At 37.7% G+C, this 26,311-nt stretch overlaps 1 protein-coding gene across 2 annotated transcripts in view; it reads right to left on the bottom strand.

Annotated features, from left to right (window-relative positions):
• The window catches only part of LOC136864824 (eukaryotic translation initiation factor 3 subunit E), a 365,794-nt gene that overhangs the window by 91,130 nt on the left and 248,353 nt on the right, over positions 1-26,311 (bottom strand). For both annotated transcript variants that reach the window (XM_067142266.2, XM_067142267.1), the window contains one exon: positions 5,772-5,889. In XM_067142266.2, coding sequence (XP_066998367.1) covers positions 5,772-5,889 — 118 coding nt within the window. The remainder of the gene's footprint in view (positions 1-5,771; positions 5,890-26,311) is intronic.

The following is a 26,311-nucleotide window of genomic DNA, read 5'->3' as shown; positions in this document are numbered from 1 at the left end:
TATTTATTTATTTATTTCAAAGCTGGGTACGAAATCTCAAGGCCGTTCACAAGATTGTTAGTCACAAAGTTATGCACTTTGTAACTTACAAACATGTTCAATCATAAGAGGAGACTGAGAATTCTGTGACTGCATTTTGCATTGAATTTACTGACAAGATCATTCCTAACTATTTATCAGCTCAATCTGGAATAATGAAACTCACAGAGACCACATAATTATCTAGCATTGGTGAAAGAAACATGATTGTTAGAGTGAAATCAGCATCTGGAATATCATATTCGTATATAATTCAGCTCATTGTATACATAGGAGATAAACTTCTCTCTCCACTTCTGACTGTCTTATATGAACCGAGCAACACACTTGGCCCCCTTGTGCAACAGAACATGAACCAACCTCCTAACATACGTATATAAAACTTGTTAAAAATCAGGCAGAATGGGCAACAATATTCTTGAAAAATGGTAGGATAACTGGCTCTACCCCAGTGTTGGAACAAAATGCTGTCTGATTCTAGATTCAATAAAATATGTTCATAATTCCAGATGCACACATAAACATAACAACCATTCCACATGGTTTAACTTCCCCTGTTAACTTGGAACATGTAAATTTTTAATCACAATGCAAGTAGTTCGTCAAACATTTTTGTGAGCGAGTTTTACTCAAAAACATTGATATGGACCTCTAGAGCTACCTTTATGCGCTTATCCACAATCAGCTACATTTCCAATTGAATGCGATGCCTTTGATGCTCCTGACAATGTTATCTGGGACACAGCTCTGTTATGTTGTCCAGTATACAGGAAGCCACACAGGCACAAGGAATAAGTTTACAAAAACTGGCTCGCATATTTCTGGAAGAAAGGCATCTAATCACGAGTCAAGGTCAACTGCACGTATGTATGATTTGACATGTAAACAAGCAGCCACATCATGTGACCTGGCTAGAAAGTTTGGAGCATTTCAACAAACAACTAGAATGAGCTGCAACATAAAATTTTAAATTGCAGATGCACACATTGTTTTAGAGACATTATCAACAATTTTAAAAAGAAGAAATGCTTTTCTTTTCTCACCAACACAAATAGTTCTTACGGCGACGAAGGGACAGGAAAGGGCTAGGACTGGGAAGGAAGCGGCCGTGGCCTTAATTAAGGTACAGTCCTAGCATTTGCCTGGTGTGAAAATGGGAAACCACGGAAAACTATCTTCAGGGCTGCCAACAGTGGGGTTCGAACACAATATCTCCCGAATACTGGATAGTGGCCGCACTTAAGCGATTGTCAAGACATTGGACGCAACGGCAGGTGTTTTTCTATTCGCTACAGCGAACACGTCAATGCCACTAAATATAATAGTTTTTATCCATAGGGCAACATGTCGAAGAGCACAAGCATAACTTCACTAATATCGAGAATGATATGGAAATTTTAAATATTAACCCCACAGGCCCATTGCTCAATATAATGGAAGATTTTTATATCAATATAGACCAATACGCTAATCCCAACCTCAACTTAAATGAAATCACAGATAAACATTCTCTTCAACACAGCCATTCCCATTCTAAAAGACACATATTTAAAAAGAATCAACAGATACAAACCCACACACAACTCAAAAGACACACCCCACTCCACCCCACCCCCTCCAGAGGCTGCTTCCCCCTCCCCACCACCTCTCATTCTGAACACTACGACAGCCACACGACGTACACGCAACAGTGTGCAGCACACTCCCGACTATAGCACACAAACCATTTAACAGGCACTCTCTATCAGTTATTCTAATTCCTAATTCCTTTTTCTTTCTCAGATTTTTGAATTTACCTGAGCATAAATGCAAGTATGAAGAGGGGAGCTCTATCAACCTACTTTCTTTAATTTCAAAATTTCATCCATAGCATGATATGCCTCAACAACGATCCTGAAAGCTAGCATGTATCAGCAACAACATACACTAAGAACGAACATAGTACCTGTTAAACAAACTACAGAACCTCAGTCTACTACGTTCCCCGCAAAACTGCAGCCCAACAATGCACCTCGATTGTATCTATACAACAGTTGGACATAATGCTGGGATACTGCATAGATATTTGAACTTGACACCAAAACCTCAGTGATCCTTTATTCTATAAGAACTATATTTTTGACTTCAGCTATACAATTTTTGGAATATGTGGCATTCAAGGGACTCCAGCATGCCAAAGCCCTTCATTGTACCATATGTATATAATAAGTATCTTGTTTGACATAATGTTGGCAACAGTATATATTTTTGAATTGAACTCCAACAAGTCAAAGCCCTATAATTGTACCATATGTATATATCCTAACAGTAGTATTATATTAAAATAAGGCATTCTTGTTAAATTAGTTTTTAGTAATGTTTTATGTACAATCGCTATTAAGCAGGTTCACCAACAGCTGATGATGACCTATTTATGGGTCGAAACCGGTACTGTTTATAGATAATTTCAAACATTTTGTAAATAAAGCATTGATTAGGTGGAAAACTCATCCTTCATACTTGCGATCATACTTGCAGCTACTGAGCTCGGTAAATGCTTATTTTATGTAATTGTAAACACTTTATTTAGATGACAATTCTTGTATTTTTAATTATAATTTATTTAGAGTATATTGTTAGTAGGTTTCAAATCAAGTCTGCAAATTACTTGGTGGAACGTTTAGTCGCTGATGAAGAGAATAAAAAGATCCTTGAAAAATGTATGACATTTTCTTAATATAGATCAAATAGCTTTCCAATAGTATTCACAGGGCGGACATAGATCTTTAAATAATAATAATAATAATAATAATAATAATAATAATAATAATAATAATAATAATAATAATAATAATAATAATAATAATAACAATAATAATAATGATGGCGTGTGGCCACCACGGAGGCCAGCTGCAGGTCTTCTGAGTTGACGCCGTAGAGGCATCTGTGAGGATGGGGCCCTATTTAAGATGAAATCTAATGCTGAAAACATCAAAAACACCCAGCCCCCAACCCATAGGAATTAACTTATGAAAGTTACAATCCCCGATCGACTGGAAATCAAACCCGGGACCCCTTGAACCAAAGGCCAGCATGCTAACCATTTAGCCATGGAAACGGACAGGAAGTGAGGTTTTTAATTTTAATTTAATTTCGTGTGGCTATTTCTAGCCGAGTGCAGCCCTTGTAAGGCAGACCCTCCGATGAGGGTGGGCGGCATCTGCCGTGTGTAGGTAACTGCGTATTATTGTGGTGGAGGATAGTGTTATGTGTGGTGTGTGAGTTGCAGGGATGTTGGGGACAGCACAAACACCCAGCCCCCGGGCCATGGGAATTAACCAATTAAGGTTAAAATCCCCGACCCGGCCGGGAATCGAACCCGGGACCCTCTGAACCAAAAGCCAGTACGCTGACCATTCAGCCGAGTCGGACAGGAAGCGAGGTAAAAAAAGTATACAGTTTTAGCGCCTGTACTGTTCTGCTTCGTCCATCTGTTCACTTTTCTCATCCAGATTTTATTCTTATTTTGAAATATTATTTTTTTATTCCTTTAAGTTTGGCGCTTTCTCCTGGAACCTCCCCCAGCCACTGCAGTTACTCCTCTTGGTTGGTGTTGCTGGTCACCTCATTGGGTTGGGCACGAAAATGCAGCATTGTATGTTCAATTCCCGATACCTTACGTATTACATCCCATAGCATGACGTTTAAAGTCAATATTGGACGCTGATTATCAAAACTAATGTTTAAATCACTAACAGCACCTAGCTGCCACTTATCCTGTGAACTGTATAGACAAGAAATGTGTTTTTCCACCAATCAATACACAATTTATTGTAAATAGATTACACTAGTACCGGTTTCGGCCCTTAACGGCCATCATCAGCTAGTACATGATTAGTTTCCAGCCATTAGACAAAATCACAAGTTGTTATTGTGTTAGACATCCGGATGTCTAATGGGGGATGGAAATGCAGTATACAGTAGCATGAAGTTAAAATATCTGTGGTCAAAGGTAAAAAAGTTACAGTAAGTTAGAACATGAGTATACAGAACACATTAAAACATATGGGCCACAACATAAAACACTTAAAAAGTTTTAACACATTAAAATGCTTATTAAAAGTTCATGTTGCTTACATTCCATTCTTCTATCTTCTGTGTGGTTCCTTTGCTTCTATGTCATGTTGGTTTAGCTGTGTGAGGTAATCTTCGAGAATGTTTTGAGGCTGATATGTGTCACGTTAGTATGAACCTTCGTCATGAAAAAATTTTGTGTTATATAATCCAACTGTGATGTACTCCAGTAAATTTTAATATAATAAACTACAGATCTTGAGTTTGAATTTAGAAGCTGTTGGTGGCAACATCTCTCTTGTCTATGTTCGTTTGTGGTGTAGTCTGTAAAGGTAAGTTAATGTAAGTATAGTGTATGTATGAAGGAATGCCTGGTGTGTATATGGAAAGAGTACTTACTATTGTTGTTGTGGAGGTCTTGTACCAATATGTCCGAAGGCTTGCTGTGTTCTACTACAAGTGCGTCTGGGGCTCATGTTAGCTGTGGCGGGGGAAGTAAGTAGAGGGGAAGAAGGAGTGACTATTGGGGAAGTAGGGGCAGGGTCAGGCTTGTGATTCGTTGGTTTGTTAGAGCGCGTGTTTACTATTTTGAGGTAATCATTCTTTATGCCGGAATGGCTTTATCAAAAATGATCCTGGTTTTCTCTGTAATATCGTTAATGCCGGAAGGCAGGTCCAAAACTCCGCAAAGGTGTTCCTGAGCCGGAGTTTATGTGCGGTAGGGTGGCCAGTTCCTTTCCGCTCCTCCATTCCCTTACCCCCCCCCCCAACACCGCATGGCAACCCATCCAACTCCTGACCACGCCCAATGTTGCTTAACTTCGGAGATCTCACGGGATCCTGTGTTTCAACACGGCTACGGCCATTGGCAAAGAAATATAGAAATCTTCTGTTATATGAGCAGGGGGCCCTTAGAGTTTATGTTTAGTATCGTCATATCGTTATTGATGTCTGTGAAGCTATGCTTAGATTCTTCAACATGTTGGCCTACTGATGAGAAATGGTTATGTTTTACTGCATTTATATATTCATTATAGCGGATGGTGAAGTTTCTGCCTGTACGTCCAATATCACTTGTGTTACAGTTGTTACATTTGATACGGTAGACACCTGATTGGTTGTATTTGTTGTTATTATTGACTGTTTTAGTGTTATATATAATGTTGGTGCTGTTGTGTGTGGTTTTGAATGCTATTTTCATGTTGTGCTTCTTGAAAATATTAGTTATGGTATATATATGGGTGTTGTTAAGGGTAAGTAGGCCATAATCATTTTTGAATTTGGCTGTTTTAGTTCATTTATCACGAGCTTGTCTTGACACACACTTTACAACACGACTAAGCTGTCTGCCGTTACTACTGGAAATATATCTGCGTGAATTGTCGAATCAGTTGTAGCCTACAGTATGTGTTAGGTACCATCGAGGAAATTGTTAACATGTGAAGGGGAAAACATGAGAAAATCACTTCTTGGATTGTTGCAAGTAAGATATTAACCCGTTTTTCTCTCCTGAATTGTGTTTCCTGAGGTTAAGTGAACTTCGTTGAAGACTCTGAAACCTATAGTCATGACAGAGCTTGGATATGAAAAATGACTTACTGTGTGAGAAGCCACAATGGTAACACCCGTGTTACAACAGTATAGACACACTTGCCTGTCACTGTATAATAAACTCTTACCTGCTGAATGACCTTCACAAGATCCTTAACGGCACTGCGGCGTGTGCGATTAATTATCACAGCAGTAGCTAGATAGCGGAGGATGTGAGGACACATCGTCTGAATGGCATTCAAGTAACTGTAAAAAGGAGAAGAAAAAACAAAAATAAGCAAGTTCACAAGTAATTAATTAACAAATTAAAACTAGATTTCAAGAAAGAAAGTCATATATAGTGGAACCTTTCCCATTATCTCCCAGAGCTCATGGGACCATGTGACAACACAAATTTACCCCAACCGGGTCTTAACACATGGGACTATGTGCTACAGAAAACAGTCAAGGGACCTTTTCTGCCTCATTTGGATTTTAATGACTAATCCGAACACATGAGATGACAAATGCCCATTACAGCATAGCGAGGTCTTCCGCTACCCTTCCGTTCCAAGATATGAGCACAAGCCTCTCAAGGGCATGGTGTGTCCATGGATACGAACTAGAACCAACTTATATCTAATTTATAAGCATAAAATGAACGTAAGAGGTCATTATAAAAGTCATGATATAGAGTATGTCTTACGTTCTAATTGGGCATACTTAAAAGTTAAAACTGACTATATATACAATTTAAAATAACTGTGGGTGAATCTTTTTAGGCCTAAAAATCGTGTAGGTGAATTATTATTAAATCTACAGGTACATTATCATTTTCAAATCTGTGATACATGTTGAATGGCATGTTAAAATATACAGTTCATATTAAAATTTGTTACACCACCCAGCATTAGAGATTTCTTTACCTATAAATGAGCTATACAATTCCTTGCCTGCTGATAGTTTTTATTTTGACTTTTTAAATGGTGACTATAATGGACTAAATTATTATCTGTCACAGTTCAGCTGGGAGGAGATGTTTCAAAATGTATCAATTGATAAAGCAGTAGAAATCTTCTATTCAGTACTACATTATGGCATGGAACTTTATATCCCTACACGGAATTTTAAGACTCCCAAATTCCCAAAGTGGTTTAATCATAAATTGAAGTCCCTGATTATTGAAATGAAGAAAGCACACAAGCGATACAAAATATCAGGTCTCAATAGTGATTTCTCGAAATTAAGAAATGAATGCAAGTCTGAATCTAAATCTTGCTATACAATGTATGTCTCTGACTGTGAACTAAGTATTACTTCCAATCCACAGAAATACTGGCAATATCTAAGTTCTAAAAGGTCATGTAATAATATTCCTTCAACAATGCATCTTAATGAAGTTACAGCCGATACTGGAGAAAATATTGTCAGTCTTTTTGCTAACCACTTTTCATTCGTTTATTCTTCTTATCAGAATAGTAGTAGTATGTCATATGATTATCCTTTCTCTGTCAATTTATCAGTTATAAACATTAGTAAGGCAGAAATTTACAACAAACTGACATCTCTGGAATTAAAGAAAACTGTCGGACCTGATGGTGTTTCAATGTACCTGCTCAAGTACTGCTCATTTATTTTATGTGAAGCACTCTTTTATCTGTTCAACTTATCATTAAACCAAGGCGTTTTTCCAGTAGAATGCTAGTTGCTTAACGTCGCACCGACACAGATAGGTCTTATGGCGACGCTGGGACGGGAAAGGGCTAGGAGTGGGAAGGAGGCGGTCGTGGCCTTAAGGTACAGCACCAGCATTTGCCTGGTGTGAAAATGGGAAACCACGGAAAACCATTTTCAGGGCTGCCGACAGTGGGGTTCGAACCTACTATCTCCCGAATACTGGATACTAGCCGCACTTAAGCGACTACAGCTATCGAGCTTGGTCCAGTGGAATGGAAGAAAGGATTTGTTAGTCCAGTTTTCAAAAATGGTGATAAAACTGACATAAAACAATATAGACCAGTTATAATTTCTTCTCGTATTTCCAAAATTTTTGACTCAATAATTCTTGACAAAATCACACCTCTCTTTAGAAACATCATCATTGATGAGCAACATGGATTCTTTTCAGGACGGTCAACCTGTAGCAATCTTCTTTTATTCTATCAGTTCCTCTTGGATGCAATAGAGAACCACTCCCAAGTGGACTGCATTTATACAGACTTCTCAAAAGCTTTCGACACTGTCGACCACAATATCTTGCTGCAAAAACAAACAAACTACGGAATTAATGGGCCTCTCCTCTCATGGTTCGCTTGTATCTTAAAAATCGCCTGCAGATTGTTAAAATAAGAAATAATTTTTCTGCACCTATTATTGTTACCAGTGGAGTTCCTCAAGGGTCTCACCTTGCGCCCTTACTTTTTACTCTCTACATAAATGACATTAAAAATATACTTAAGAATTCTGAATTGCTTTTGTTTGCTGACGATGCAAAAAAATTTATGCAAATTAACTGTCCTCTTGATTGTTTAGAACTTCAAGAAGATTTACATCATCTGGAAAAGTATTGCATTCAAAATGGGTTGAAACTTAATCATGAGAAATGTAAAATAATATCTTTTTTAAAAACAACAAGAAAATATTTCAGTACAAATTTAGTAATAACAACATTCTAACTCCTGTTTCACAAGTTAATGACCTTGGTATTTTATTCAGTTACAACCTATCGTTTAATGAACATATTGAAAATATTTGTAAGAAAGCATTTCAAAGATTGGGTTGCATTACTAGATATTCTAGAAACTTTTCAAACTTAGCTACCTATCGATTGCTGTATGTGTCTATGGTACGCCCTATACTAGAATACTGTACACCTGTTTGGAACCCTTCTCATCAGACCTCTATCCATAGATTAGATTCAGTACAACATAAATTTCTTCGTTTATATTCATTTAGAGCAGGATTCTCATACGATAATGTTGATTATACATCCTTACAACAGTCCTTAAATATGCATAGCCTGTCACAATGCCGTGAATTATTGGATACACTCTTCATTTTTAAAATGCTTCATTCCTTGGTGAATTGTCAACAACTCATTGCAAAAATTAACGTACATGTACCAGACAGACGCACAAGGTTCAAGAATACATTGTCTACAAATTGGCATAGAACTAACTACGCATTCAATGGGCCAATTGAACGAATGTCAAGATCTCCAAACAAACTGGATATTGATATATTTAACTGCTCATTGTCAAAATTGAGAAATCACTTACATAATCTCCAAATTTCACTATTACTTTCCTGTGATTACTTGTAATATAACCTGTGTATATATCTGTACATATTTTTCTACTTATACTCCATTGAACTTTCTTTTTAGTGTATTTTGTTTTGTTTATTCTTCTCTACTGTTATGTAAAATGGTATTACCGTTAATAAAGTATTATTATTAATAAATAGGAACACTTTGTTAAATTGAGTTTGGTGTCTTGCATTCGTCGAATTTTCTTGTTTTTCCAGTATGAATGGAGAATGTCTGTATTTCATTCGTGAGCGGTGTTCTTATTTTTGTCCTACTATAAATTATGCTTATTCATTAGTTTGATTGATAGACTTCTTCAATTGTTGATAACAAGTTTGATGTATGGCCAGAGGTAGTTATGTGCAGCTGTGGTCAAATATTGCTAGAAGTATTAGATCTAGTATATTTTTCGGTAAGTGTCAAATGCAGAGTGGTGGGTCTTTTCTGGTCTATAGCTGCTGATATGTGTCTGTAAGAAACGAAAGGTAGAATTAAGAATTTATGATCTGAAGAGAGAGTGAGTGTGTGTGTGTGCGCGCACGTACGTGCGTGCGTGCATGCATGCGTGCGTGCGTGTGTATGTGTCCAGTAGAATACTATTGCTGCTGTGGTTGGGATGTGCTAGCTTTGGCTGCCTGGCGTGTACTGTATCGTGTTCTTTTGGTGCTAGTATCCGCTGCTGCAAGGGGAATGGAGGGGTGGGTGGGGAGAGTTGTTGTCATAGGAGTAGGGGTGGAGTTGGGTGTATCAATTATCTGCGCAATGGCACGTGTTGAACATTGTTGAACATTATTTTAAGATAATAGTTTTTTAAGGCTTTGTTGAATACGGTGTTGGTTTTTTCTATAATTTTGTTTATATTGTAATTAGGATTGGTATATTGATCCAGTGATATGTATAGTTCTTCTGTTATATTGAGTAAGGGGCCTTTGGGGTTTATATTAAGCATTTTCATGTCATTTTCATTGTTCGTAAAATTGTGTTTATATTCGTCAACGTGTTGGCCTATTGCGGAGAAGTGATTATGTTTTACGGCATTGACATGTTCATTATATCTGATTGCAAAATTCCTACCGGTACATCCTATGTAACTTATTTCGCAGTTGTTACATTTAATATGGTATATTCCTGAGTGGTGGTATTTATTAGTATTATTGATTGTCTTGGTATTATGTAAGATATTAGTGCTATTGTGTGATGTCTTGAAAGCTATTTTTAGGTTGTTTTAATATATGTATTAGTTAGTGGATATATATGCGAATTATTAAAAGTAAATAGTGCGTAGTCTTTTTTAGGTTTGTCTGTTTTCGTTAATCTAGTTTTTGGTTGAGATTTGATTTTTTGAATGATAAGTGTTGATCATTTCTTTCTTGTAACCATTATTTTTAGCTATCTTGTGGATTAATCATATTTCTTCATTAAAATCAGTTTTTGATAATGGTATGTTAAAGGCTCTGTGGATCATACTGTAATACGCTGCTTTTTTATGAGTATTGGGGTGGATGGAGTCTGTTTTGATTGTGTTCATTGTATGTGTAGGTTTCCAGTATATTTTGAATGATAGGTGGTTTTCGTGCCTGGTTATAGTCAGTTCAAGGTAAATTAATTTCCAGTTGTTTTCAGTTTCTTGGTCTATTGTATTTAATTCTTCCAGCAAGAAGTTTTCGTTAGTATGTCTATTGTTGATGACAAATATGTCGTCAACAAATCTACACCAAAATGAAGGTGTGTTCTATGTAATCTATGTATATTTCAGCTAATATACCGGAAGCAGGTGATCCCATTGGAAGGCCTTGTTGTTGGTAAATTGTGTTGTGAAATTTGAAATAGTTATTGTTGGTGGCAAATTCTAGTAATTTGATGAATTCTTCAATTTCTAGGCTGCTTAATTTACTATGATTTTTGAGATTGGATTGAATAATTTCTGTGGTTTTTTTGGTAGGAATGCTAGGGTACATATTGGTTATGTCGAATGAGGCAATGGTATGGTATTGTTCTAATTGCATTTCCTTGGTTTTATTGCAAAAATCTATTGAATTTTGTACGGTTTTGTTGGCTTGGACTGCTATCACCTCGAGCTTCTGTCACATAGAATAACCCAATGGACTGAGGTCTGGACTTCCACCAGGCCAGTCAGCAGCAGTGATAAACCGATACTGGCATATCTCCTTTAATTTTTCAGTTAGTGAATGCCATGTGTGTCTTAAAAATATGTGCAGGTGCAACCATTTGTTTGAACCATGCTATTGTCCGAAACACAAATCGTTCACTGATACCAAGAAGTCACTTTCTGCAATGAAATAATGCCAATACAGCAACACTCCCCACACCATCTTCACTGCTGCCTGCTGTTGGCACACTGCAAGTCTGTTACTGGCAGAGTCGTGAAGGTAAACCCAGTGGACGACAACATTCAGCATTGCCACGCTTCTTCATTCATAATTACCACACCACAGCGCGTTTAGATTTTACTGACAGAACTTATGGCAGTACTGTGTGGATATTAAGAGTATATTAAACACTGAATGTGCCTATCAATTTGAGGGGTTATAATTGTTTACATGCAATAATGGTAAAAGCAGTGAACTGGCAATACAAGAAAACATCTCAGTTTCTGAAGTTTTGGCTGAAGTGCTTTGTTTACTACTCTAGGAAAGGAAGAAAAATGCTGAATGTAAACTACTACATTTAATAAAATTAACTAATAATAATAACAATAATAATAATAATAGTAATAATAATAATAGTAATAATAATAATAATATGGCTTTTATGTCCCACTAACTACTTTTACGGTTTTCAAATACGCCAAGGTGCCGGAATTTTGTCCTGCAGAAGGTTTTCAACATACCAGTAAATCTACCGACATGATGCTGATGCATTTGAGTACCTTCAATTACCACCGGACTAAGCCAATTGAGCTCAGGTGGCCAGTGCTCTACCACCTAAGCTACCCAGCACAGCATGTAAATGAGATCACCGTACCTCCTTTTTTATTTCACATGATGCTGTTACCCAATTGTTTTTAATATAATGATAGGTAAACTAATTTTTATAAGCTACATATGAAGTACTGGTACATCAACAAATGTAAAAAGTTACAACCCACATAGTCGCGTAAAGAACATGCAAACAGCTGTTATGTTAATAAAATTTAAACACAATGACAACAGCTAGTTGTATGTGTTAATATGATTTGATAATAAACATGAATACTAACACAAATACTTTTGCAAAAGGTATTTTATATCACAGCATGTAAATAGTTACAACCAACATTCAAAACCATGCAGTAAACACAGCTGCTAGCCATCTGTAAAACTTATCTGTTCACTATTTTCTGATGAACTTCCATCATCTTCCATGATTTCACTATAATCAGGATCCTTTAAACTATCATCTCTGTCAATAATATCCTTATCTTCATTATTTTGTTTACCATAAATGAGATTTTCTTTAGAAGAAAGCAATCTTCAAGAAGATGATCTGCCATCTGGAAAATGTAGGTTGTGATTGTTTACTGCAGACACATGTGGCTTGTTATAAAAATGAAGCTGAATTGTGCTACCATCTCTTGTTAAATCGACTAACTGCTTGGATAAAAAGAAACTTCATGTTGGATATAACTATTTACAACAAAGAACTGAAGAATCCAAAATATAAGGGTTATCACCTTTTTACCCCCGAGGTCTTCTTATGTTTCACCAATTCTTATTTACGGCTTCTCTGATCATTTGTTTCATGTACCTGAGAGTTTAGGAACAATTCAATTACCTTTACTCATTGGAAGTTCATACCGATTATTCAGCTCTTGGGTTACAATAAGTACACTGAGATTTGAAATAGAGTACAATTCTAGCATTTACTTGTGATATCATTTTCAAGATATGACTATATTTTTGAACAGGAAAAAGCATGAGTATATAAGAAAGAGGTCATGGTTACAACATTAATTGTTTGACATCTACTCTGTTAATGGTCGTAACAGATGTCAGGTTGCCAGAATTTTACCCTGCAAGAATTCTGTAACATGCAGGAAGTTACCAATGTGGAGTCATCATATCTGAACATCCTGAAATGCCATTGAATTCAAATGTGATTTCACCTGCTATTATAGGGCAGAAGGCCAATGATAGCACCACAAATATGAAGAATGATTTAAATACAATACTTGAAATCGACTTCCAGCTTATTAGGCTGTACATATCCAGTGTGCAGCAAAACAAATAATATCAAAATTACAAACAGGCTCTGAACATTAAACGGTACTGAATATGAACAGAAACTTTCCACTGCAACAACAACAGATGCAGCAAGATGGAGCTACAGTCCATGTTTCAAGAGAGTCACTTACCCTTCTGCGAAAAAAATTTGGAGATCGCAAAATTTCCTGTACTCTTCCCACTCGCCGGATGCCTACGTATGGGGCAAGCTAAAAGAATTAGTTTCCTTGTCAGATGACCCACCTAGGACCTGTGTTTATCTACATGTTCTTATTCAGGGACCTTTGAGAGGAATTTATTAGGAAACTTACTTTTTTTTTTTTTTTTTTTCCTGAACATTTACACTTATAATTAACTGAATATAACTTCAGCATCCAATTTTTTAATGAAAAAAGAATACAATTTCTTAGAAGAAATTTAGGGAATATTTATGTAAACACCTGCCTACCAATGTCTATTATATTTTGCCTCATTTTTCTTATTATGTGACACCTGTGTGAATACAATGTATATATTATTATTATTATTATTATTATTATTATTATTATTATTATTATTATTATTATTATTATTATTCACGGGACCTCTAAATATTAATTCCTAATTAGCGTCGACCTCTAAGATCTTTGCTACCATGTTTTTCCGTCACTCCCACCTAGATATACCTGCTCCCTTCACAAAGCTGCTGGTTGTTCCTTTCGTGTCTTCTTGGATTTTTTCTCTCCTAGAGGGGAGAGCCTGATTCTACCCAGCGCCTCACATTCAAAAAGTATGTGTTCAGCTGATTCCTCTGCTTCATTGCATTCATATTGAACCATTCTGTTTATGCTCAAAGTAAGCTGATTTTATACCAATTATGGAAATTACATGAGACCACAAGGAATGTCACCGTGGGTGGCATTTTATTGTGTAAGAGTACCTGAGATGGTGCACTTTTCGTGAGAAAATAACATCAGATGCGACCTGAAGCTTCCAGATGCTCGAAAAGAGTTATTACCCCAAGCAAGCCTCTTGAAGATAGCGTGGGACGCATGCATCTACGCGAGATATCCCGTGGAATTTCATAGTGGAGGGAAATGAATTTTATTTAATATCTCCACACACATAGGAAATTTGCGACATTGCATTGAAAAACTGCATGTAGAATATTTTGCTGGAAATTTTTATATATTGCATGACACTAATGGCATCATAATTGAAGAATACATAAGTGCGCATCAGGCCGTGGGAGAGTTTTCATCTTCGCGGGCAAGCGTGTGAAGAGACCGCACACGTTGAGCGTGGTCGCCTGATTATTATAAATACAACCGTAGTGAGCGCAAGCTTCATTCAACTGGGTACATCGCCGCTGAGAAGCTGTTACTCGCACAACGATCCAGTGCGAAGCAGATCACCATTGTCTTCGACTGGTGCAGTCAGAATCTATTGTCTACAGAAATTGTAAGTAACAACTAGGTGTGACTTTGATAACAACTTAGTGCAGTGAATATTTACTTGCTTGTCTGAAAGAACATTCCTCTGCTAATAATTTTACTCAAGTAAAGTCACGTAGCATAATCTGAGGCTCACATTGTTTTAAACTGATGATAAATGCTAGTGTAGGCTCCGAGGTCTGATGTAAATTCAATCCGTTTGATACCAATAGCGGTCTTGCACAGAGCATATTTGCTCCACGTAAGTACGTGAGTTTGAGAAAGAAAGTGCTATGAATGAAACAGTCCAAGGTTAAATGAACATTGGAGGGAAGATATAGGCATGAACATCAAAACACATTGTAATGTGATTTTCCTTGCAGTTCTCTTACGTCACGAGTGTACCGGGCGCTGTACATTCATCGGCGACGAAGCAGTAACCTCAAGCAGAGCCACAGGACATCCTTCACGGCGTCGAGATACGAACGTGGGACAGCAACATCGAGGAGGCGGCAAGCAAGTCATCGGAACGAGCCGAAGGGAAACAACCACCGACCAGGATGACACCACTCAGCAGTTTACGAGTGTTCTTGCCGGTCAACTACGTCAACATGATGGCTTAAGCTACCAATGTCCGATAGGAGAACTGTTCGGGAAATATCACAGAACCAAGGTTGGACCTTTCCATGTTCAGCATGCATCCGCTAGATAAATTTAGGGTCATAGAAGACGAATTTTGGCCTTCCGCCAATATGTACATAATGAGGTGTCTGCGGGCACTAAAAGAAGAATTTACGCCCGGGTCTCGAACTCAGTAGTGTAGGTAACTTTGCAAGTAATTTGTCTTATAGTGCTTCATTTTATGTCAGATTTGTGTAGCAGGATGTTTCCCGATAGGGAATTTGAGGTCGTGTAGTGTCATCTAAATGAGACTTAAGCAGTAACAAATAATTTTCTTCTTGCCAGGACAAGCCAGCAGGGAATAGTTAAATGCATGTAGCATGATATATGGTAGTCTCAGTTGGGAGATAATGAAAGTACAAGGTCTTCAATAAGCCATCATTGTACTTGGACTAATGTATGGAATAGAGCGGGTCAGGAACCAAGGAGCCATTAAGAAAGGAGGATTATGTAATTAGCCCAGAGCATAGAGATAATGCCCACAAGGAATGTGATGTGTAATGAATTCAGTTGTGATTTGATTATTTTGTGCCAATGAGAGCACTACTGTGAAGTGTGATGGCGTGCCAAGTATATTTGGGTGTAAAGATGCGAAGGGGGTTGAATGTGAACCCTACAGAGTCCATAACATGTGAAAGGTCACATGGTACTTAGCTAAAGAGAAGGCACCGCAGAGGGGAATAAACGGGCTAGAACAGAATCTTGGCTTGGTCTGTTTACAACTGTCAGGCCACAAAATATGGCTTTAAACATGGCTGCTCTATTCATACTAACCCGAGACAGTCTGGGGGCTGGAATGTCGCTCGCAGTGACGTCACCATGAGGGTTGACGGCCGGGGATGGATGCTGGTTTGTATTACGGGAGAGCGAAGGATGGTGACCTGTTATTTATGCCGCTGAAAAGAAAGATTTTTCTACACTACAATGTGTGTCATTTACAGATGTACATAACCTATTGTATTATGTTTGCACCTTGTTATTTATGTGTTTCTTAGGAGATGCTTAATCATGTGTCACAAGGTTTTAGGGAGTAGTCTTGTGTTCGATTCCAGGACGGTAGAAGGAGTAGTGCATGTATAGTGTATAGTTTATATTCGTTCTGAGCACCGTGGCATAAATTTACTGTAAAATCAAGGTTACGTTTGTTTATTTGTAATTATGATACGACTGTGAAAGTCTAACGGTTCGATTTGTTTTCTTGACGGTGTTATTAGGCTGGCCAGTGCGGCAGCCTTGGGAAATGCCAAAAAACTCATCCACCAGGAAATGAAATCTAGCAGAATGCCTCTCGCATGAAGAAATCAATCATTAATGTACGACAACAACGTCCTTTGTATTATTTGTGACAGATCATTTGTTTATTCTAGATTTCCTACTTTATTGCAATAAGTTAGATGTTTATACGAATTTGCAGCTCAATGTTAGTTTTTGTGTTGTTGGTATTAGGTTTTCCCTTAGGGTTTCATTCCTCTCCATTTAATTTATGTTAATGAGTTGCCCCTTTCCCTTTCTTTACCCGTTAACCCCTGAAGAGTGCTGTCTTGCCGGAGCTGATGGAGAGGATCAAACAGGTAAGCAATGTGCCAAGGTTATTCACCTGCTGGTGAGTTGTTTATTCACTATGGTTTCCCTGGTCAGATTTCAGCATTGGATTGACGTTGATGAGGGGACTATAGGGCACAATATACTGTCTCTTATTACTCCAATTCTATGTAGGTGTTTTATCAGATGGCAGTGTCCTGTCAACAGCCTTACTACCCATCTTATATTTTCTCTGCTGAATTTCAACAGTTCTTTAGTATGCTTCTTGTTTGGTTCTTTTATCAGTTCCCTTGCAAGCCTGCATAATTTAGATATTAATGTAATGATCATTTCCACCTCCACAGATAATTAGGATGGCAAATTATTTAATGAATACATTTTTATGTTTACTTTTTAATATCAAATCAAATCAAAATCTCTTTATTTGCAAATGAGGTGTCTACCTCAGTGGCAAATGGTACTCTAAAATACATTATTGTCACACACTAAATTTTAAATTAACAAGAGAAGAAAATTTTCCTAGAATACAATATTATACAATTAATGCTAATAATTTTTTCTATTAAACACACAGCTCATCCTTAATAATTTTATATTGTTTACAAAATTCTACTTATAATATCTCCTGTATTTACAAACACAGTCAACTCATATACAGTATGCAGAATTACTTCAAATAATACTATACAACTGGTATAAGATTAAAATTTACATTGGATTTATTTATTTATTTTTTTACCCATTTTGGAACCTAAGTAGCATAACGACCTGCTGCATCTTTACCAGAGCCCCTTTCGCCACCACTTTTCAGAGTTCCTGAAGGGCCTTCACAGCTACTGTAGCGGTCCCAGGGCCCTCGAGGTCCCCACTGTACTTCACCCCTATAGGCAGTCCCCTAGCCCCTACTTCGGCTGTCCAAACTCCATAGACCAGGGGATGGAATTAATTTATTCATACACATTTTTTTAATTTACAATAAACTGCACTGGTCGAATGCCCTCTAACATTTCATTTATTTTCTCTGTTGCTGTTTATTCTCTTCTTGAATATCTGTACAGATTTTGGTAAAGGATCAAACACTACCCCTGGTAAACTGTTCCACTCTTTCACGTCCTTCCCAATGAATGAAAATTTACCCCAATCGCTTCTGCTAAAATTCCTTCTAATTTTATGCTTGTGGTCAGTTCTGCTGATATAATTATTTTCCAACTGAAGCCTCTCACAGATTTCTCCCCATGCTTCTTCTCCTGTATAGGCTCTATATAATCCTATAAGTCTAGTTTTCTCCCTTCTCTTACTTAAAGTTTCCCACCCAAGTTTCTTTAACATTTCTGATACACTACTCTTTCTCCTGAAATCCCCTGTTACAAATCTTGCTGCTTTCCTCTGCACACTATCTATTTCTTTTATTAGGTATTCTTGGTCAGGATCCCAAACACTGTTTGCATATTCCAATAATGGACGAACCATACTCAAGTAACTTTTTTCCTTTTAATTCTTTATTGCATCCTTTAAGTAGCCTCATTATGACATGTAATGATCTGTATGCTTTCCCAACAAAGTCATCAACATGACCCTTCCAGTGCAAATTACTTTCAAATCTCACACCCTAAGAATTTGCACTTGCCATCTTTTGGGATAACTACCTCATCCAAAGTATATTCAAATCCAGTTTTAAAGTTCCTGTTTGTAAAAGTTGTAACAGTTGATTTGCCTCCATTTACCTTCGTATTATTTTCTTCAACCTACTGTTGGATACTCTCAACGTCCCTTTGTAATTCTGAACAATCCTCAATGTTATTTATTTCCCTATAAACAATTATGCCATCTGCATACAATCTTATTTTTGATGTTACATTGCTCCCTAACTGTCTTACTCATAAAAAGTCCTAATACAGTTGTTTACCACTTGTATAGTTATACAGTGAATAACCCCTGTATAAGCGTTTTATATTTTTGTTATTAATAAATGTGGTATACGCATTGTATTACTATACAGCACGTATACACTCGTTCCAAGGCGTAGGAATCTCTTCCTGCAGTGCACTGGCGTTTCTCACATGTTCACCGCCTTTATGTTCGCTTCTGCTGGTTGTCTACGACCAAAATTTTCTGGAAAGTCGCGCAGTAGCACGGCATATCGAAAAGGCAGTGGCAACACAAAGTGAGACAGCTGGAAATTGGCTTATACTGATATCAACATTTCTTCAGCTTGCTTGTGTAATGAACGCCAATAAAGAAATGGAAAAGCTTAAGAAAAGATCAAAAGCTCCTATCTGGGATAGTACAGAAAACGTAAGCAATTGTAATTGAATCAGTGAGTTGAAAAGGGTACGGTACACATTCCAAAATCCTTACTTTTCAGGAGAAAGGAAAACCTGTTTTGTAGCTAAAAGAAAGGTTTGATCAAAAAAGTTTCTATCAGGCATTGATACATCATATTTCTTTGTATTGAAGTACAAAGTATGGAAATCATATTATGTACAGTTTTTAAGTTATATCAATTTCTATATCGAAGAATATGTCCCTTTTTATACTCAAATTTGAGAAAGATCTTTGTAGAGGCAGATAATGTATAATACAGTAAACTCATAATTTCAAAAGTCTATTAAGCATTAACACATTATTACACAAAAATACGCCCAACCATCATTTCTTTTATCGTTATTCATTGTCATTCCATGAGACAGCTGGAAATGGGCTTATATTAATATCAACATTTCTTCAGCTTGCTTGTGTAATGAACACCAAAAAAACAAATCAAAAAGCTTAAGAAAAGATCAAAAGCTCCTATCTTGGATATTTCGGAAAACGTAAGCAATTGTAATTGAATCGGCGAGTTGAAAAGGGTACGGTACACATTCCAAAATCCTTACTTTTCAGGAGAAAGGAAAATCTGTTTTATAGCTTAAAAGAAAGGTTTGATCAAAAAAGTTTCTATTAGGCATTTATACATCATATTTCTGCGTATTCAACTACAAAGTATGGAAGTCTTATTACGTACGGTTTTCAAGTTATACCATTTTTTATGTCGAGAAACATGTCCCAATTTAGGAGAGGTACTCAAATTTGATGAAGATCTTTGTAAAGGCAGATAATGTATAATAAACTCGCAATTTCAAAAGTCTATTAAGCAGTAACACATTATTACACAAAAATACGCCCAACCATCATTTCTTTTATAGTCATTCATTGTCATTCCGTCTCTTTAAAGTGTTTTACTTTACGAAGATGTCTAACCTCCATAACCTCTGAATGGTGTATGTCTTCAATGTTTAAAATACTGTCTAGAACATCCACGTTATCGTCCATTCTTTCAATGTGTGTTCAATGTTAAATGGATAAATGAATAACTATAAGATGTATACACAGGAGGCTTATAAGCGGTTTATTAGTAACGAATTTCACATAAACGGTGTATAAACCTTGTATAAAAGTTATACACCGTTTATTAGTAAGACGGTAAATCATTTGTGTATATTAAGAAAAGTAACGGACCAATTATACTACCCTGTGCAATTCCCTTCCAAACTTTCTCTTCCTGTGATATATTATTTCCTACTTTTACTTTCTGAACCCCTGAATTTAGAAATGTTCTCATCCAACGTATAACCCTTACGTCCAATCCTATTCCCTGCAATTTCTTGAATAATATTCCATGTTTCACTCTATATCTACAAGCAACATTGACCTTATCCTTCCAATCCATTCTTTTGACAAAATTGTATCTAATAGTGGACTGAATACGTCTGCAATGTCTCAGCACTCGCTGACTGAACTAGAAAACAAGCATATTAAATCTGTAATTAGCAGTGCACTTCTCAAGAGTGCAAACAACCAACTGAGACAAATGACTATTTCTCTAATCAGAGATTGCAGAAGAAAATATATGAAATGATAAATAGAGACTGGACATGGATATACTAAAACCTCTTCCGATACTGCAAATGCTCTGCCAAACATGTTTTTTCCACATGAAACATAGGTTATAGGAGCACAAAGAACAGTGAGAATTCCATCCACAATCCGATACAGCTGATGACATACTGTTCTCACATAGTGTTCAGTTTGCTTTACATCGCGCCGACACAATTAGGTCTTATGGCGACGATGGGATAGGAAAGAGCAAGAGTGGGAAGGAAGTGATTAAGGTGAAAATGGGAAACCACGAAAAACTATCTTCAGGGCTGCCGTCAGTGTGGTTCGAACCCACTATCTCCCTAATGAAAGCTCACAGCTGTGCGACCATAACCGCACGGTCAACTCTCTCAGTACATGAAGAAGTTGAGCGAATCTTTCTACAACAAAATGATAAGAAAGCACCAGGCTTTGATGACATACCAGCCAACATAACAAAAAATATTCACTTCTATCTTCCATCCTTATTTGTCACAAAGTTCAATAAGTGCCTATTTTTGAACCATTTTCCTACCTTGTGAAAACTTGGAGTAGTGAAGGTAATTCCTCAAGAAAGCATCTTAACAAAGTTTACAGCTAAGTCTTACAGAAATATCTGCCTTCCGCCAGTTCTGGGAAAGATTATACACGTTATCCACCTTAGGTACCAAAATGGGTTTTAAAAAAAAAACATGTAAATTTAAATCTTATAGCAGTTGTATAGTACTTTCTGAAGTGATTCCACATACTGTATATGAGTTGATTATGTAAGTACAGAAGATATCATGAATAGAATTTTGTAAATAATATAAATTTATTAAGGATGAACTGTGTGTAACAGAAAAATAGTTAATGTAAATTGTATAAAACTGTATTTTAGGAAAATGACTTTTCTTTTTAATTTAAAATTTAGTGCTTGAGAACTGTATTTTTGTGTACCATTTGGCAACTCCCATCACCAGCTAAACACTTACTTGGCTGGTGAATGGGTAGGCTTCCTCCACTTCAACATTTTACAATAAAGAGGGCAAATACAAGCCACTTTTTCAACGACATGATGAAGGTCTGAATCGGCTCTGTCGAAATTCCAGTCCAACACCAACAAAGCACAATGTCGTCTGACTGGATACAGTCAATTACACATTTAGAGCTTAAAGAGTCAAATAATTTAATGGTAAACTAGTTTATCCTAGAAAGGGTTCCAACAATAACAAGACGAAGATTTTAACTCTGGTATTATCACAGGCCTACGCTTTAAGTGGACTACAACAGAACAGACATTAGCAAGAAATATTTAATCTTTGGCCGATTTTTCTAAGGAAACCATCTGACGTTTTAATACGTATTTTAAAGTGTTATACAACAAAAAAATAACCAATTGAACTTTTTATAAGTGTTTTAAAGTGTTCCATTACAACAAACATTATCAAGAAATGGTCATTAATGTGTTAAATAACGTTAGATATTGACGATGTCTTATGTAAAGCTGAAAAATGTTAGATCTTAAGATATGGGGAATATTGATGTATGATGTAGAAATCGCTGATGAAGGGAGTTGGGACTCCCGAAACATGTACGAGTGAAACATTGTACAAATTTAGAAACATTAGAAACTGATAATACATTGACAGGGCAGAATAAACAATAACCCATAGTATATTATATGAACCTAGCCAATACCAAGAGACCGAAAAATGGTCAAATTTGTCCAACAGAGCTCAACGATGTGCATGGGCCCGGGAACATCAGTAAAGGACCATGGAACAGTGCCAGCATGTGGTATGGTCCAATGAATCCTGGTTCCAGTTGTATTAAGCTGATAGGCGTGAGAGTGTGGCGTATGCCCCATGAAGCTCTGGATACTGCGTGTCAACAAGGTTGAGTCCAGCGGGAAGCGGCTCAGTTCTGGTCTGGGCGGTGTTCTCATGGTCGCAATTGGGTCCCATTGTCCAGCTGCAGGGAGCGCTGACAGCTGCACGTTATGTGGACATCTTTCAGACCATCTGCATCCCTTTCTGGCACTAGAGTACCCTAATGAAGATGCCATGCTTCAACAGGACAATGCGCCATGTCACTGCTCTGTGGTAGTTCGCAGGTGGTTGGAGGAGCACTCCAGTGAAGTTACGACAGTGGATTGGCCCTCCAGATCCCCTGATCTTAATCCAATTGAGCATTTATGGGATGCTGTCGATGCTGGTGTACACTCCATGAACCCTGCACTAACTACAAATGACTAATGTGGGTAGCAGTGCAAGATGCGTGGGTCCAGATCCCTCCAGGACAATTCTAACACCTTGTGCAATCAATGCCTCACCGTATTGCCGCTGTTTTGACGGTTCGCGGAGGAGCAACTCGTTATTAACAAGGTGACTTCATCACATTCAGTGTCTTCCCATGACTTTTGGTCACTCAGTGTATATACTACACAACATTTGTTCCACTAACACTGTATTGGCTTCATCATTCCTTTCTACGTTCGTAAAGCAGCGGGCTAAAGAAAACCTTCTGCAGATTCAGAGAGGAATAGTCCTTCGAATTTCTCGTGCCTATTGCACAATATCTATACAAGCAGCGCTTGTAATCGCTGGAATTAAAACCGCCGTTCTTATCTGCCATCAGAACGGCCCAACTCACATTAATGAGCCTCCCACAAGTCCAACCCCTTGTCCACGTCGTGGGAGGTGGGCAACGGCATGAAGTAAGGGATTGCCTCCAGGAGTGATATACAGCGGGGACTGTGTGTGCGCCCCATGACCGTTACGGTAGCTGTGAACGCCCTACAGGAAACCTGAAAAGTGATGGCTAACGGGGCTCTGGTGAAGTCCTCAATGGCAGATGCAGCGGAAAAAGAGACTTTTGGAACGGCAAATCTGGAAAACGAGGCAACCCTTTTCCTGTGGGGTTTAAAGAAACAAGGGGAACCACTGCCTTGTGATGAAGAAGGATCTTCAAAAGCTAAGGGAGACAACCCCTACAGAAAACAGCAGGCTTGGAGGCTTAGGTGGCAGTCCCACCACCAAGCTCGGGTGCTGTGGGCTAATAACTCGCACAGCCTTAAATATAAACTATTAAAGAAACCGACGTAAAATACAACCGGATGGATAATAAGTTGACAACTTTTGGCATGAAACGGAAAGCGAGAATAGGTTTTTGGAATGTCAGAACCCTGAGAGAGAGCAGTAAATTGAAGCAAGCGGCTAAAGTGATGGAGGAATACAGGCTGGATATCCTTGGATTAAGTGAAATATGGTGGCCAGACTTCGGAGAAATACAGACTCTTAATAGTTGCACATTCCTGTATTCTGGGCAAATGGGGGAGGATGCAGAACATAGAGAAGGTGAAGGATTGCTACTGAATGAAACTGCGAAGAGGAGCCTCCTAGATTGGAAACCCACCTCAGAAAGACTGATGACAGCTCGATTCAAGACCCGGGTTTGCAATGTGACTGTGATCCAGTGTTATGCTCCCACAGAAATGTCAGAGATTGAAAAAAGGAAAAATTCTACTGCCAGCTAAATGAGACTATTAAGAGAGTGGGAAAGACATATATTATTATTGTGATGGGGGATTTAAATGCAAAGGTTGATTCTAACAATGAGGGGCTGGAACAAATTATGGGAGTGCATGGAGTTGGTGACTGTAACGAAAATGGGCAGCTTTTCATTGATTTCTGTGCTAGCTATGATTTGGTAGTGGGTGGCACTCAAATGATGCCATAAGATTACATGGGTGTCGCCAGATCAGGTTACAGAAAACCAGATAGACCACATTGCCATAAGTACAAAGTTTTGAAGATCAATGACTTATGTTAGAAATAAAAGACGGGAAGATATTGGAAGTGATCATCACCTGGTAGTTGCAGAGCTCAGAATGAAAATTGTGGCAAGTGGAAGGAAATTTGAAAGGCAAAACAAGACATTTGATTCAGTTAAATTGCAGATTTGATTCAGGTAAATTGCAAGATGAAAGTAAAAGGAAAGAATTCCAGATAGAATTAAGAAACCGTTTTGAAGCCCTTGCTGTTGAACCAGAACTTATGATGGATGTTGAATTATCATGGAAGAAAGTCAAGGACACATATTTAGAAGTTAGTGAGAAGGTGCTTGGATTTCATAATTATCTCAAGAAGGAATGGATGTCTGATGATACTTGGAAAAAAATAGAGGCTAGAAAGCTAGTTAACCCCTCAGCGCCGACCTCAATATGTGGTATAGACCCATGAATGGTTTCGCATTTATGGCTATAGTGCGAAGAGTTGTGGAGTTATGGATTTGCAAACTGTTTTGTTTCCAAGAAGAAATGTTGGGGTTTATCAGTGTTGTAAAATAAGAATGAGGATCATTAAAATGTAGTTGTAAATATTTGTCAAGTAAGTCTGAGCCTGTTTGCTTCATTCTTTCCCACGTAATAAAATAAAGAAGAGATGATATGAGAAGTTTGTCTTTTCGCGTGATGTTCTTTGCTCTATTTGTACATTGAGAGTGCGAATTATTTATCATATTGTCTTTATTTCTCGGCTTGTAATATTTTCGTATCTCTCCACGAGCGCTCTGTGTAGGCATCAGTTAGTGCTGTCATACGATACGAGAGCCAGTTGTTCATGGTATATATATCTCGTTTGAAAGACTATGTCTCGACCTTTTATTTGCAATATGTATCGAGTTGGTTTGTTTCGCATACAGTAAGTGTTACTCCCCTCATTCAGTTTTGTCCTCAGCCGTGGTTTGACTGACAGTAATGTGCTTGAAATATTGTAGTTTAGTCGGAAGTAGTAGTGACAGTATTAGTAGAAGTGATAATTAAATAAATTATGCGGCTGTGGCGGATGCAGTGGTAAATGATGAGTGACGATGAGGAGGAACCAGTATTTGGAAATTTCGTGTAGGAGACTATTGATAATTACACAGGTCAAAGGGAAGTTTTCAACAGTGAATTCGGATTCCTAAATTCTCTAATAATATCCAGACAAGTCACAGGGACAAACACTGAGCAGTTAGGCCTATCTTATCGGGTTCAGCTGGAGGAAGGTTTGTTTACATAATCAGTTCGCTCGGCCGGGAAACGAAATATTCAAGGCCGGCGCGCATCAGATAATACAGTTCCAAGGTTGCACGAAAGACTTTTTATCATGAAATTATCACACAAGGGTGAGAAATACAAACCTCACAGACGTTGTATCGTGTGTTCAAAACACGGAGAAAAGACGACGTCAGTGTACTGCCAGGAGTGTGACGTGGGTCTTTGTCTCGAAGAGTGCTTCGAACTCTATCACATGAGACTAAATTACTGAGGTAATGTGAAATAATCATGTCATTATCTGCATGTACATAGTTCTATCATGAGGAATTCAAAATTTCATGAATATCGGGCTACTCTTATAATTGTAGTAACGCTTTAAGTGAATCAATGTATTTCAGTCGCACGTAGCTGAAATATCATCCGGCCACGGGGTAGGAAGCTCCTAAAATGGTTGCGACACTGAGGGGTTAAGGCAAAGATTAATACGTGTAAAACAAGACAACAGAAAGCCGCAGCACAAAAGGAATATGTGGAAGCTGATAAGAGAGTGAAGAAAAGCGTAAGAAAAGATCATATACAGTGGGTAGATGAACAAGCACGAATGGCA

The sequence above is a fragment of the Anabrus simplex genome, chromosome 2 (assembly GCF_040414725.1).
Source record: "Anabrus simplex isolate iqAnaSimp1 chromosome 2, ASM4041472v1, whole genome shotgun sequence".
Classification (NCBI taxonomy): domain Eukaryota; kingdom Metazoa; phylum Arthropoda; class Insecta; order Orthoptera; family Tettigoniidae; genus Anabrus; species Anabrus simplex.
This window is presented reverse-complemented; position numbering and strand designations above follow the sequence as displayed.